General features: G+C 37.1%; 1 protein-coding gene across 4 annotated transcripts in view; it reads left to right on the forward strand.

The window, feature by feature from the left end:
• The window catches only part of Galnt13 (polypeptide N-acetylgalactosaminyltransferase 13), a 611,901-nt gene that overhangs the window by 343,273 nt on the left and 254,939 nt on the right, over window positions 1–13,689 (forward strand). For all 4 annotated transcript variants that reach the window (XM_005068971.4, XM_005068972.4, XM_040745358.1 and 1 more), the window contains 2 exons: window positions 60–267; window positions 2,717–2,887. In XM_005068971.4, the coding sequence (XP_005069028.1) occupies window positions 60–267; window positions 2,717–2,887 (379 nt within the window). The remainder of the gene's footprint in view (window positions 1–59; window positions 268–2,716; window positions 2,888–13,689) is intronic.

A 13,689-nucleotide genomic window follows, 5' to 3' on the forward strand; every position in this document is an offset into this window, starting at 1 on the left:
TCAGTGCTGTCCCTCATTATTGAATTTCCCTCCTCATCCATTCTTGTTCCATGTTACAGATTTTCTCAAGTTGACATTAGAGAACTACGTCAAAACTTTAGAAGTGCCAGTAAAAATTATCAGGATGGAAGAGCGCTCTGGGTTAATACGTGCCCGTCTCCGAGGAGCAGCTGCTTCAAAAGGACAGGTCATAACTTTTCTGGATGCACACTGCGAGTGCACCTTAGGATGGCTGGAGCCCTTGCTGGCAAGAATAAAGGAAGACAGGTAGGGAGCCTCGTGTTAAGTCTGCAAGGCTTACACCTGAACCTTTCAGGGCAACTCCAGCTGTCCATCACAATGCCTTGTGCAAGGTTCTATTTTCGGAAGGCTTATTTCATATATTTTGAAAAAGCAGCTTTTCTCTTTTTTAAGATGAAAATGTGATTGTTTCGTGTTCACTGCGGGTAGTAGATTATGAAATAATTAAATGATTCAGTGAAAACTGTTTTGAGCATTTATAAGTGAAGTAAATCAACCCAGTCTGATAGCACACGTTGCAGGTAATTTTCAAAGCGTCTTTGGTACTTTCAATTCTCTCGTGAGATTTTCTTACAAACTCGCTTATGTTATTGGAAGTTTAGTGAATACTTTAGTTCTTCTCATTCTCTCAGCCATGTTCTCTTCACTGCTCCAGTGCCCTCGATCATAGTCTAGTTTAACTTCAAGTCGAGGTTCTTGAAAACTCTCTCTCTCTCTCTCTCTCTCTCTCTCTCTCTCTCTCTCTCTTTCATAAAATAATACCATTGTTCAAAAAATGAGCAGAACACATTAAAATTATGTAAACACTATTATTCTTACCTGTCATTTTTAAAATTTGAAAAATTAAACTTTATAGAAGTGAAGACCCTTCATGCATACCTTTAGTTCTTCCTAATGATGATGACATTTTGTAGCTATTCATAAACACCGGTGATAAATTAGTGTAATTCTTTGTACCTGAATAAGATAACAAACATTGAATGCTATCTATTATGATAAATCATTGCAGAACACCTCGCATAGCCATGTCATTTGTAGTAGAAGAGCCCAAAATTGAAAATTTTAATTAGACGCTTCAGCAACTGCTGCCTAGTATAAGCTCGTTCAGTCACATCGTATAAACAGTAGAAGCTGGTGCTTTCAATGAAGATAGATGGAGGCTTTCGGTGAAATGAACCACAGCAGCTCAAGAAGGCAGTGGGAATCTCTTGGTCAACTACGTACCATAGACAGCTAGTAACATTTTCTATGTGTACTCTGCTCACAGAAGAATGAGACTGACAAAGCAAATGAACTCAGAATACCTTCAATATATTTTCCGGCAACATTTTGTATGTTATACTGTTCCTTTGAACATGCATTTTATATTCGATTTAATAAATTGTTAATATAAAGTTTCATTACAGCATTCATAAACCATCTAATTTTGTTCTAACAATTCATTTGGATTATATTTGTGTATAAGGAATCCTTTTCCCCTGGTTATATATTTTTACATTGCCATAACAAGAAAAGAAAATATGCTTGGATTATTAAATCTGATTTCTTTCCCTTAAATGTTAATTTATTAAATGCCGTAAAGAGGAAAAAGTCATGATTTCATTATGTCCAGATTCACCATGAAGTTCTTCCAAGGGTAGATGAAACCTTTTAATTTCAGGGAATTTCAGACCATGGGCAATTGTGTGGCATACAAGAATTACATGACAATGAGTGACGATAATATTATGCTTACCCAGCATTATATAATTGAAGTTCTGTTTGGCTTCCCATACTCATGGGTGACTTAAAAATCACTCTGTCCTTTAGAATTATCTATAAGCAATTCCACCTTGAGTAGACTTGAACATTTGCCTTGTAGAGATTGATGATTAATTCTTGGTCCCATAGTGAACTACTAAAATCACAAGAAGCCAAAGAATGAGAGGAGCCACTACAGGAACAGAACAATGTACCATATAAAATAACTAAATGAAACCTTCTTAGCCTAAATAGACTCACAAGAACCTGAAACATCTTGACTATTCCTTTACCATGGTAAAACAGTGGAGAACAAAAATACAAGGATTGCTGTCTTTATTTAACAAAGCACCTGGATTAGATAAGGACAGAGTCTTAGTTCTCTAACAGCCTGCAGATAAAGTTGCCATGGCCCTGGTGTCCTTACAGAAACTGTTTACTGGTACCTGTAGTTAATGATTTTAATTGATGCTGCCTGCTTTTCTTAAAAGGAGTTTTCTCCGGAACAAGTTTCCCTGTACTCTCTAAACTAACTTAATCTATTTGAAATGCAAACCTCCAAATTTAATTTCTCTCATCCATTTTCCATCTCTCTGTGCTATTACTTTTCAGTGGATTATAGCTAAAATGATGCATAATATCAGAGCAACTTGACTAATCATGCTGTGGGTAGAAGTTTATGAGAAATAGACCAAGTTCACCCTGCTGAGTTAGTACTTAGAATGCATTTTAAAGTCAGCTTGAAGGTCAGTTAGAATATTTGATTAGATTTCACATCACAGTGTTAAGGTAATGATGAGGAAGAAAGGTGATGCCAGAGGAAATGCTTCTGCAGAGAAAATGAATAAAAATGTTTAAGTATAGTGAAGTCACAAAAATAAATGTTATCATATCTTCTATAATCAACTTAAAGAAGCTATCACTTAGAAATGAATTGGCTTTTGTTTTTCTACAGGAAAACCGTTGTGTGCCCTATCATTGATGTTATTAGTGATGATACCTTCGAATACATGGCTGGGTCAGACATGACTTATGGTGGTTTTAACTGGAAACTAAATTTCCGATGGTATCCAGTTCCTCAAAGAGAAATGGATAGAAGAAAAGGAGACAGAACATTACCTGTCAGGTACTTAGATAATTTCCCAACAAGTCATATAGTTATTCTTCCCTTAAACAATGGACATTATAAATATGTTCTCAAATTTTAAAGATCCTTAGAAATTTTTATTATTTATGTACATATTTACCCCTTACACAATAATATGAGAATCAGTGACAATGCTGAATATAGTTAAAATTAACACTGGTAAACTGATATAAATGACAGGTATCTTTGGATGCTTTAGGGTTCTGATATACTGTCAAGAATATAGATTTGATCGTCTTAATCAAGGTGATTTGTTAAAATAAAAACAACACCTCTTATCTTTTTGTTCTACCCTAGTTTCTTAAAGAATTATATGTGTGTCTATAAAATAAAACCTCAATATGAATACTGAATGCCTTGATATTTCAAGTAAATACAAATGTATGATAATAGAAATGTTGTCAAATGTGAAAGAACCAAAATGTTTTTATAAATATCCTAAATTTATCACATTAAAAAGCTGTCTTCCAGCCTGGCAATGGAGGCACATGCCTTTAATTTCAACACTCAAAAGGCAGAGGCAGGTAGATCTCTGTGAGTTCAAATTCAGCCTGGTCTACAAATCACATTTCCAGGACAGACTCCAAAATGACAAGGAGAAACCTTGTCTCGAAAAAATAAATAAATTTTGGAGATCAACCCTCTGTCAGATGTGGGATTAGTGAATATTTTTCCCATTCTGTGGGCTGCCTTTTTGTCTTGCTGACTGTGTCCTTTGCCTTACAGAAGCTTCTCAGTTTCAGGAGGTCCCATTTATTAATTGTTGATCTCACTGTCTGTGCTAGTGGTGTTATGTTCAGGAAGCTGTCTCCAGTACCAATTCATTCAAGGATCCCACCCACTTTCTCTTTTAAGAGGTTCAGTGTGGCTGGATTTATGTTGAGGTCTTTGATCCATTTGGACTTAAGTTTTGTGCATGGCGATAAACATGGATCGATCCGCATTCTTCTACATGCCAGCCTCCAGTTATGCCAGCACCATTTGTTGAAGATGCTTTCTTTATTCCATTGTATATTTTTAGCTTCTTTGTCAAAGACCAGATGTTCATTCGTGTGTGGATTAATATCAGGGTTTTCAATTCGATTCCATTGGTCTACCTGTCTATTTTTGTGCCAATAACAAGCTGTTTTCAGTATTATAGCTCTATAACAGAGCTTGAGGTCAGGGATGGTGATGCCTCCGGACGTTGCTTTGTTGAACAGGGTTGTTTTGGCTATCCTGGGTCTTTTGTTTTTCCATACAAAATTGATTATTGTTCTTTCAAGGTCTGTGAAGAATTGTGCTGGGATTTTAATGGGGATTGCATTGAATCTGCAGATTGCTTTTGGCAGGATTGCCATTTTTACTACATTGATCCTACCTATCCAAGAGCATGGGAGATCTTTCCAATTTCTGAGGGCTTCTTTAATTTCTTTCTTTAAAGATTCAAAGTTCTTGCGATACAGGTCTGTCACTTGTTTGGTTAGCATTACCCCAAGGTATTTTATGTTGTTTGTGGCAATTGTAAAGGGTGATGTTTCTCTGATTTCTTTTTCATCCCTTTTATCATCTGTATATAGTAGGGCTACTGATTTTCTTGAGCTGATCTTGTAGCCTGCCACTTTGCTGAAGGGGTTAATCAGTTGTAAGAGTTCCCTGTTAGAGTTGTTTGGGTCATTTATGTAAACTATCATATCATCTGCAAACAGTGAAAGTTTGACCTCTTCCTTCCCAATTTGTATCCCCTTGATCCCCCTTTGTTGTCGTATGGCAATAGCTAGAACTTCAAGTACCATGTTGAACAGGTATGAGGAGAGTGGACAGCCTTGTTTTGTTCCTGATTTTAGAGGAATTGCATTGAGTTTCTGTCCATTTAGTTTGATGTTGGCTGTTGGTTTACTGTATATAGCTTTTATTATGTTTAAGTATGTCCCTGTTATTCCAGATCTCTCCAAGACCTTTATCATGAAGGGGTGTTGGATTCTGTCAAAGGCTTTTTCAGCATCTAGTGAGATGATCATGTGATTTTTGTTTTTCAGCTTGTTTATATGGTGGATTACGTTGATGGATTTTCGTATGTTGAACCATCCCTGCATCCCTGGGATAAAACCTACTTGATCGTGGTGAATGATTGTTTTGATGTGTTCTTGGATCCGATTTGCCAGTATTTTATTGAGTATTTTTGCATCAATGTTCATGAGGGATATTGGTCTGAAGTTCTCTTTCTTAGTTGTATCTTTGTGTGGCTTGGGGATCAAGGTTATTGCAGCCTCATAGAAAGAGTTTGGCAAAGACCCTTCTGCTTCTATTGTGTGAAATAATTTGAGAAGAATTGGAATAGCTGTTCTTTGAATTTTATCAAAGGACCCAATTAAAAAGTGGGCTGCAGAACTACATAGTTTTCAATAGAGGAGTCTAAAATGGCTGAGAGGCACTTGAGAAAGTGCTCAACATCCTTAGCCATCTCTGCGATACCATCTCACTCCTTTCAGAATGGCTAAAATCAAACACACCAATAACAATTTATGCTGGAGAGGATGTGGTGAAAGGGGGACACTCCTCCATTGCTGGTGGGAGTGCCAACTGGTTCAGCCCCTTTGGAAATCAGTATGGAGATTCCTCAGAAAAATGGGAATAAACCTACCACAAGACCCAGCAACTCCACTCTTAGGCATATATCCAAAAGATGCCCATTCATACAACAAAGATGTCTGTTCCACTATGTTCATAGCAGCATTATTTGTAATAGCCAGAACTTGGAAGCAACCTAGATGTCCCTCAACCGAAGAGTGGATAGAGAAAATGTGGTACATTTACACAATGGAGTACTATTCAGCAGAAAAAAAACAATGGAATGCTGAGATTCGCAGGCAAATGGATGACACTAGAAGAAACCATCCTGAGTGAGGTAACCCAGTCACAAAAAGAGAAACATGGCATGTACTCTCTCATATATGGATTTTAGACATAGATCTGGGGAGTGCCACCCTACAATCCCATGGCCAGAGAGTCTAGGAAACAGAAACTTCATTTAGTGGCTGATCGAAGAAGAGGCAGACTCCCTTGGTTAAGTACTGAGCTGAACTCAAGAAAGGCAGTAACAGAGAGGGAGGACTGATGACCAAAGGGATTAAGACTGGGCTGGTTTAAGCCCCAGAAACAGCTGACCTGACAAAGGTTAACTCTTGAATGCCTGGGAATCCAGCATGGGACTGATCAAGACCCCCTGAATGTGAGTGTCAGTGAGGAGGCCTAGGTAATCTATTGAGCCTTGGGCAGCAGATCAGTACCCATCCCGAGTATACACACGGACTTTGGACACCCATCCAACAATGTGAGGTACACTCTCACCCTGAACTCTTGGGGAAGGGTCTAGGCCCTGGCCTATATGAAATGACAGACTATGGACACCCCCATGGAGGGCCTCACCCTCTCTGGGAAAATGAGGGGATAATAATGGGGGGAGTTGGGGGGAGGGCACGGGAGGAGGAGAGGAAAAGGGAGAGGGCCCTGGAACTGACTTGTGAAGCAACCTTGTTTCTTATAATAAAATAATAATCAAAAAAAGAAAAAATAAATAAACAAAAATAAAAAAAATCAAAACCAAAAAACTGTCATCCTTACAATCACAGAAATAGTCAATTGAAAATTTTTTGTGAATTAAATGCCTTTTTTGTTCAAAACTAAACAGTTTCTTAATTTGAAATATTTATCAGTGAAATATATCCTACTCTCAATTTAGAAACAGATATCCATCATCACTTTCTATAAAATTATTAATTTAAATAACACTAAAATATCTCTGTGCTGTTAAAAGTCTCTTTCCTGAAATCAAAAATTGATTGTCTAAAAAAATTAGGAAAGTATTATACTAGATAATCTCATATATGTATATATATATACATACATATATATTTGTGTGTGTGTGTGCTTCAATTAAAAACATGCTTCTTTACATGTCAATCCCAGCTGCCTCTCCCACCCCTCCTCCCTCCAACAGCCCCACCCCAACTACCCATCCAGTCCCCACACCATTCCCCAGGGAGGGTGAGGCCCTCCATGTGAGGATCTCCAGAGTCTTTCATTTTATCCAGGGCAGGACCTAGGCCCTTCCCCATGCGTCCAGGCTGAGAGAGCACCCCTCCATGTGTAAGGCCTCACAAAGTTCTTTCATATGCCATGGTGTACACTGATCTACTACCCAAGGACCAGCGATTGCTGAGGCTTACTCAATGAAACTACATTCAGGGAGTATGGATCAGTCACCTGCTGGCCTCTCAGCTATCATTTTAAATGAATATGGGCAATCACTTTTCTCTTGAAAAAATCGGAAAATATTGTAATCTTCATAAACAGTATCCATACAAGTCCTAATCTATAGATGGCCTGTGTGTTGGGGTTGAGGTTGCTTCTTAATTACGTAATGCATCAAGTTAAAATAAAATGCTGTGTGGTAGAAGAGACAGCTGTAATTATATGTAACTGAATAATTAAATAGTAAAGATTGCTACCACAGCAAGAATAAATTAAGTGTGGCCCCTGATATTTGCATAAGACCTGTCACTGTTGAGAGTATATAATCTAGCAATTTTTAAATGCTTTATAGCCTTCACATCTACCCATTGTTGTTGTCCCTTGCATTAACTGGCTGAGGAACTATAGTAACTCCCATTTATTAACAATTTGCTTTTCTCATGTTCTAGTTTTATTTAATTTTATTATCTTAGTTGGAATGGTAACGTTATAGTAGCCAGTACTCCTAGTAATAAATAACTGATCTCATTCATCAAAGAAAAACAGTGATTTAGGAAGCAGCCATTATGCCCATCTTTTGCTAACTAACATAGAAGGTGAGTCATCTATCACACTATGTTAGCTACACTTTGTGTGATATTGGTGAAATAATATGAAAACCAATCAGATATACTTCTCTTACTTATTTTCTTTCCTGACTGAACATTATTTCATTTTCTAAAGTAATGAAAGAGGAATTGACAAACCTCAGTGTCTGCTGAAGTTTGAAGTATCCTATGGCAAAAGGTTAATTAATTCATATGCACTGTTGTATCAGAAGGCAGGTAATTTTCATCAGCAGAGCTGATGTTATGAACTTAGTGTTTCTAATCTATTACACAGAGATCCTATTATGTTTCTCACATTCATGCAAACAGATAATCATTCTATGTACAAAGATAGATTTTCCCTGGCTTGATGAACAGAACTCCAAATTGCTGAAGTGTTCAAAATAAAGTTGAGGTTTTAGTTGTTTGTAGTAGATTGCTTAATTTAAAATATGCCTATGACAGAACCTTGTAGTGACTGTAATTGGCATCATTCAGAAATATAAGTAGGCAACTGCAACCATAATGTACAACTTGAATTTGTGACCTAAACTCAGTCATGTTAAAAGTAAAATGTATAGTGGTAATACTATAACAAACATACTATATTATTCTGATTGTACTATACTTGAGTTCAAGTATTTTCAGTTCTAAAAGGAAAGAGGTTGGGGTCAAGACCAGGCTGGAGAAACCCACAGAAACAGCTGTTCTGAACAAGGAGGAGCTCATGGATCCCAGACTGATAGCTGGGAAACCAGCATAGGTCTGTTCCAGATCCCCTGAACAAGGATGTCAATGTGGAGGTCTGGTTAATTTATGGGGCTTCTAGTAGTGAATTAGTATTTATCCCTATTACACGAATGGACTTTAGGAACCCACTCCATATAGAGGGACACTCTCTCAGCCTAGACATACAGGGGAGGGTCTAGGCCCTGCTCCAATGATATGACAGACCTTGAAGATTCCTCACCCTTCCTGGGGAGCAGAAACAGGATGGGATGGGGTGGGTGCACATCAGGGGAGGAGAGGAGGAAGGGGGAACTGGAATTGACATGTAAATTCAGCTTGTTTGTAATTGAATTTCTTTTAAAAATACTTAAAAAGAGAGTTTGTGGGTACTTAGTTTTGTTTGGAACGTGAAGTCCTTTGGCAGCATTTAACATTTTGAATGTATTCCTGATAATGGAACATGTATGCATCTCGTCGTCAATGCAACAAGTGTCTAAATGCACAAGAAGGCAGACTAACAGACCCCCACCTCCATCTGTGTTGTGTTTCCTTTCAGATATTCTCTTCAATTATATTTTTCATAATTTAAAATTTGCCACTATTCATTAGTTTTTTTCCTCAATATATGTTTTTATTTAAACTAGAAACGTGAATGTTTCACATGTCAGTCCCAACTCCTTCTCCCAACCCTCCTCCTTTGTCTCTCCACCAACTCCCCAACACCCCACCCAATCCCCACATCGTTCCCCAGGGAGGGTGAGACCCTACTTGGGGGGAATCCTTAATAAAGTCTGTCATTTCATCCTGGGCAAAACCTAGGCCTTTCCCCATGTGTCCAGGCTGAGAGAGCATCCCTCTATTTGGAATGGACTCCCAAACCTCATTCGTAAACACTGATCTACTACCCAAGGCCCCAGTGATTTCTGTGGCCTCCTCTCTGGCACTACATTCATGGAGTCTGGATCAGTCCCCTCTTGGCATCTCAGCCATCAGTCTGGATTCAAGAGCTCCCCCTTATCTGGTCAGCTGTCTTTGTGGGTTTCATCATCATGGTCTTGACCCCTTTGCTCATCACTCCTCCATCTCTGTCACTAGGTTCCAGGAGTTCAGTTCAGTGTTTATCTGTCTCTGCTTCCATCAATCCCTGGATGAAGGTTCTAGGATGGCATATAAGGTAGTCATCAACCTTACCATCAAGGAGGGGCAACTAATGTAGTCTCTCCACTATTGCTTAGTTTGCCAGTTGGTGTTATCCTTGAAGGTCTCTGGAGATCTTACTAGAGTCAGCTAACTCCTCAAGCCAATAATGACTGGATCTATTATGGTATCTCTCACCCTGTTTTCCTGTATTCTTAACTCGACTCAACCTTCCTGCTACCCCATTCCTTTTTCTCCCCTCCTCTTATCACCCTCTGTGTTTCTTGGTTCCCTCACCTTTCCCCCAATGTTCCCAATGTGCTCAGGAGATCTTGCCTCATTCCACTTCTCTGGGATATCTTGCATCTCTCTTGGGAAACTCCTTGTTTCCCAGACTCACCTGCACTAGGATTGTAGGCTGACACTCCCCTGATCCATATCTAAAATCCATATATTCATTAGTTTTTTTATGTCATTAAAATTGGTGTTGCTATACGTTTTTGCATAGAAAATTTTACTAGCTGCCATTATTTCACTTGTTTAGGTCACACCTTAATTTATATACAAAAATTGATTGAAGATTCTTTTTGCCTCCAATTGTTATTTGTTTACTTTCTCTTTCATTTTGTTTATCTCAAATTGTCTCTTAATTTGTTCTGAAACTGATTATGTTTTTGAGTTTATTGGTAACTCTCTGTTTCCATCTACATGGCATGTGCTATTTTATGTGATTTTTGTGCAGGAATGGAACCTAAGGCTTTGTGCACAGTAAGCAAACAATGGACCCAATGGACTATATGACTATCTTCTACATGCCTTGTCCATGAACTACATGTTCAGGCATTTTATTACAATTTGTTTAAAAATCTTTTGCTTAATTTGTTATCTCTTATTAGTTTTGTCATTCTGACCCCTCAATGCCATCATTGACTCCAATTTCTAGTTTCTATATTGTAATAAAGTAAAAGTAACTATTATGTTATGTAAAATCATCTGTAGAGAAAAGATTCTTATATTTAATAATAATGTATAATTTTTAGTCTGTTACATATTCCAAGTTGATAGTTGTCAGTCCATATAACATACTTTAAGTTTGAGAAAAAATAGAACTAGATAGGGACAAAACACGTAATACATCCTTATGTAAGAAATTATCAAAACTAAAGCACAGGAGGAATAGCAACAATTTGAGAAGGACAAATAGTTTTCAAAGAAAAGTGTGAGTGTGAGCTTTGACTATTGAGTTCCTACCATCCTTGCATTCTTATCTTCAAGTCTGATAAATGTAGTTTGGGACATTGTAATCATTCTGCCTTAAATGGAGTGTTTGAAGCTATATTCTTTACAGAAAAAAATGTGTTTCTATTTTCTTATTTCCCCATAGAGGACATTTTGCAAGATTTTTTATTACAGTTTGTTTAGGTGGGAATAAACAAGGCAGCATGCACAATTTTTATTTTGATTCATTAAACTGCATGAGATTTATTCAATGAATAATGCTGCCATGTTTGTCAAAGCATTTGAATTCAGCTTATTCTAATTAGCCCTGTTGCTTATTTTGACATGTCTTTATTATGAAATGAAAGGAAGTATGACAAGAACAGCAATAAAACTGTTTGCACCAAATATTAAGCTTCCTTTTGGAGATTAGGATATCAAGCTTTGAGCATTACAAAAAAATACTGAGAAAGGAAATATGGCAGATTTTTCCTATATTAGAATTGAAGCCTTTAAGCACTAGACAAATTATTCAAGTTCCAGAATAAGGAATGGTTTCTTTACTCACAAAAGAGGGTTTTGGACACTATAACTGAAGCTTAAATTTTTTTAGTATCTAAAAGATAATTGTGTTTTCAACCCTCTAAGGATTGAGTAAGTCTCCTTGCCAAGTGTCTAAGCCAGAATAAACTCTTCTAAAATTAGCAATATCTTCTCCTGAGCCAAGTGCAACTCTATCAAAATCTATACAAAGATGATTGCTATGCTGTGCAATATACCAGATAAGTTGCTTTGTCTGAAAATATTTTAAATTGTGTTCAACAGTTAATATCAGTCATCTTAAAAGAGGGGTCCTGTGTCTCTGTTTACTTTCTTTCTTCCAGATATACTGGACATTGTAAAAAAAAAAAAAGGAAGGAGAAACAGCATTTAGTTTCCATTTGATTTCTGAAGTACTAAATCAAACAAAGGCATTATATTTGATTATTAAATAAAATAAAAACACTTGAAGAGTTCAGCACTGAGATATTATTAAAGCATATTTAAACTTAAAATGTAAAGCATGTAATTTTTACATCATTTTATATTACAGGAGCTTTTTTTCCCCAAGAAAATGGGTAGTGAGTAATTAGAAAGATGCATTTAGTACAAGGGAGCAAGTGAGAAAGCACAGATTAGCTGTCAGCCTCACAGTTGAAAGCATATGATGAAAGACCCCACAAAACTAAAGCACACAGAAGGAGAACAGCACCCAGGGAGACCCTAAGAAGACTCCAGATCAAACAAGGCATGGCAGGTATATTAAGTGAATACAAGGACAAAACTTGGAATGCTGTCATTTACATAAGTGACACATGCTAGTCTAAGCACTTGTCCACAATCAAACAACAGCCAAATGAGGGAAGTGGACGGAATATCAGTAAAGATCATAACAAGGGTAGAAGCAAAAACCTCTGCAGAAAAATCAGTGAGAGTCACCGGCGGGAAGAATTTCAAGCAGGTTGACTGATGAATGGTGCTAAATGCTTTCAGAAGAAGCAGTTAAAGAAAGGTTGCCTGAGTTCAGAATAAATGGGAGCCCTTCCAAAAGAACTTATTGCAGGCATGGGAGATAGTTCCAACTTCACTTAGGAGGTGAAAGGGAATCATGGGAGTATGCAGAAATCATCTTTTCAATATGATTTCCAGTAAGGACATAGGAAATGTCAGTTCCTCACATGAAAGGGCCCTGAGATGGAGTAAAGATTAGTTTGGTTCAATATCGTCTTCAACTGAGTAGGTTTGTAAGCTCAGGGAGGACAACATAGAAATACAAAGCTTGAAACATGAATGCAACAAGAAATCATCAAGGAGCTAACTGTAGACAGGAGAGCCAGCTGAGGTCATGGCATGGATTTTAACCTATAACAGAAAATCATATTTATTTTCTTGTGAAATAAGAGTGACCAGAGGAGTAGGGAGAAGACCTACAAACATGTCCATGGAGACCATAAGAGACTTTGTGCTTCATGGTTTGTGGACTTTGGGATGTGTGCATTGCATTTATCCCTAGGTAATTAAGAAGAATCCAGATTTTAAAAAAATACACTTGAAATAGAGCAGTATGGACAAATAAGTACAAACAAATGGTTTGTGAGTCAAATACAAAATCCAAAGCTTGGACTTTAAGCACCAGTTGGTACATCTCACTTTTTACAATCCTTTTCTAGCTCTCTGTATCAGAATTGGAAGTATATTATAAATTTACATTGTACTGAAGAAATTAAGGCACAGAGCCAGTAATTCTCAGATGTGTCAGAACACTCTAGAGGCAATAAGAAGGTGAAGAAAAAAATCCCCAAAAGAAGTTACTAATATGAGATTACAGGTTAACTCAGGAACCTTAATGGTGAACAGAGGATGGTAATTATCAATAACTATGTGAGCAAGGATATATTAACTAATGTATTATTAATCTTATGAATAGTTCATTGTGCCTATGGCAATGCACAGTTTTGTGTCTGGTATCTCATTCCTTCTTTACCTATCCATACAATTTGGAGTGTTTATAGCCACTTGAATGATTATCACCCAACCTACACTGATGGCTTTGGTTGGTTGTTTAATTACTATATAGACTCTCCTTGGAAAGTAAGTAATGCTAGTTAATTCAATGATGATCCAGCTTGAATACATAGCTCATTTGTGATATTATAAAGCAGCTAGCTTAGGAAGAGCATGCTGAACAACATGAGCAATGTTTATAGTTATTTGATATTATAAAGTGACCTATTAAAACAAATTAATAATTCTAATATAAATCAAATCTTTCTGAAAGCTGCTGTCTTCAGAAAATATAAGGTTATTTTCAGGAATTGTATTCTGTTTAAAATAAGT

This window comes from Mesocricetus auratus, unplaced genomic scaffold (assembly GCF_017639785.1).
Source record: "Mesocricetus auratus isolate SY011 unplaced genomic scaffold, BCM_Maur_2.0 Super-Scaffold_100004, whole genome shotgun sequence".
Lineage (NCBI taxonomy): Eukaryota > Metazoa > Chordata > Mammalia > Rodentia > Cricetidae > Mesocricetus > Mesocricetus auratus.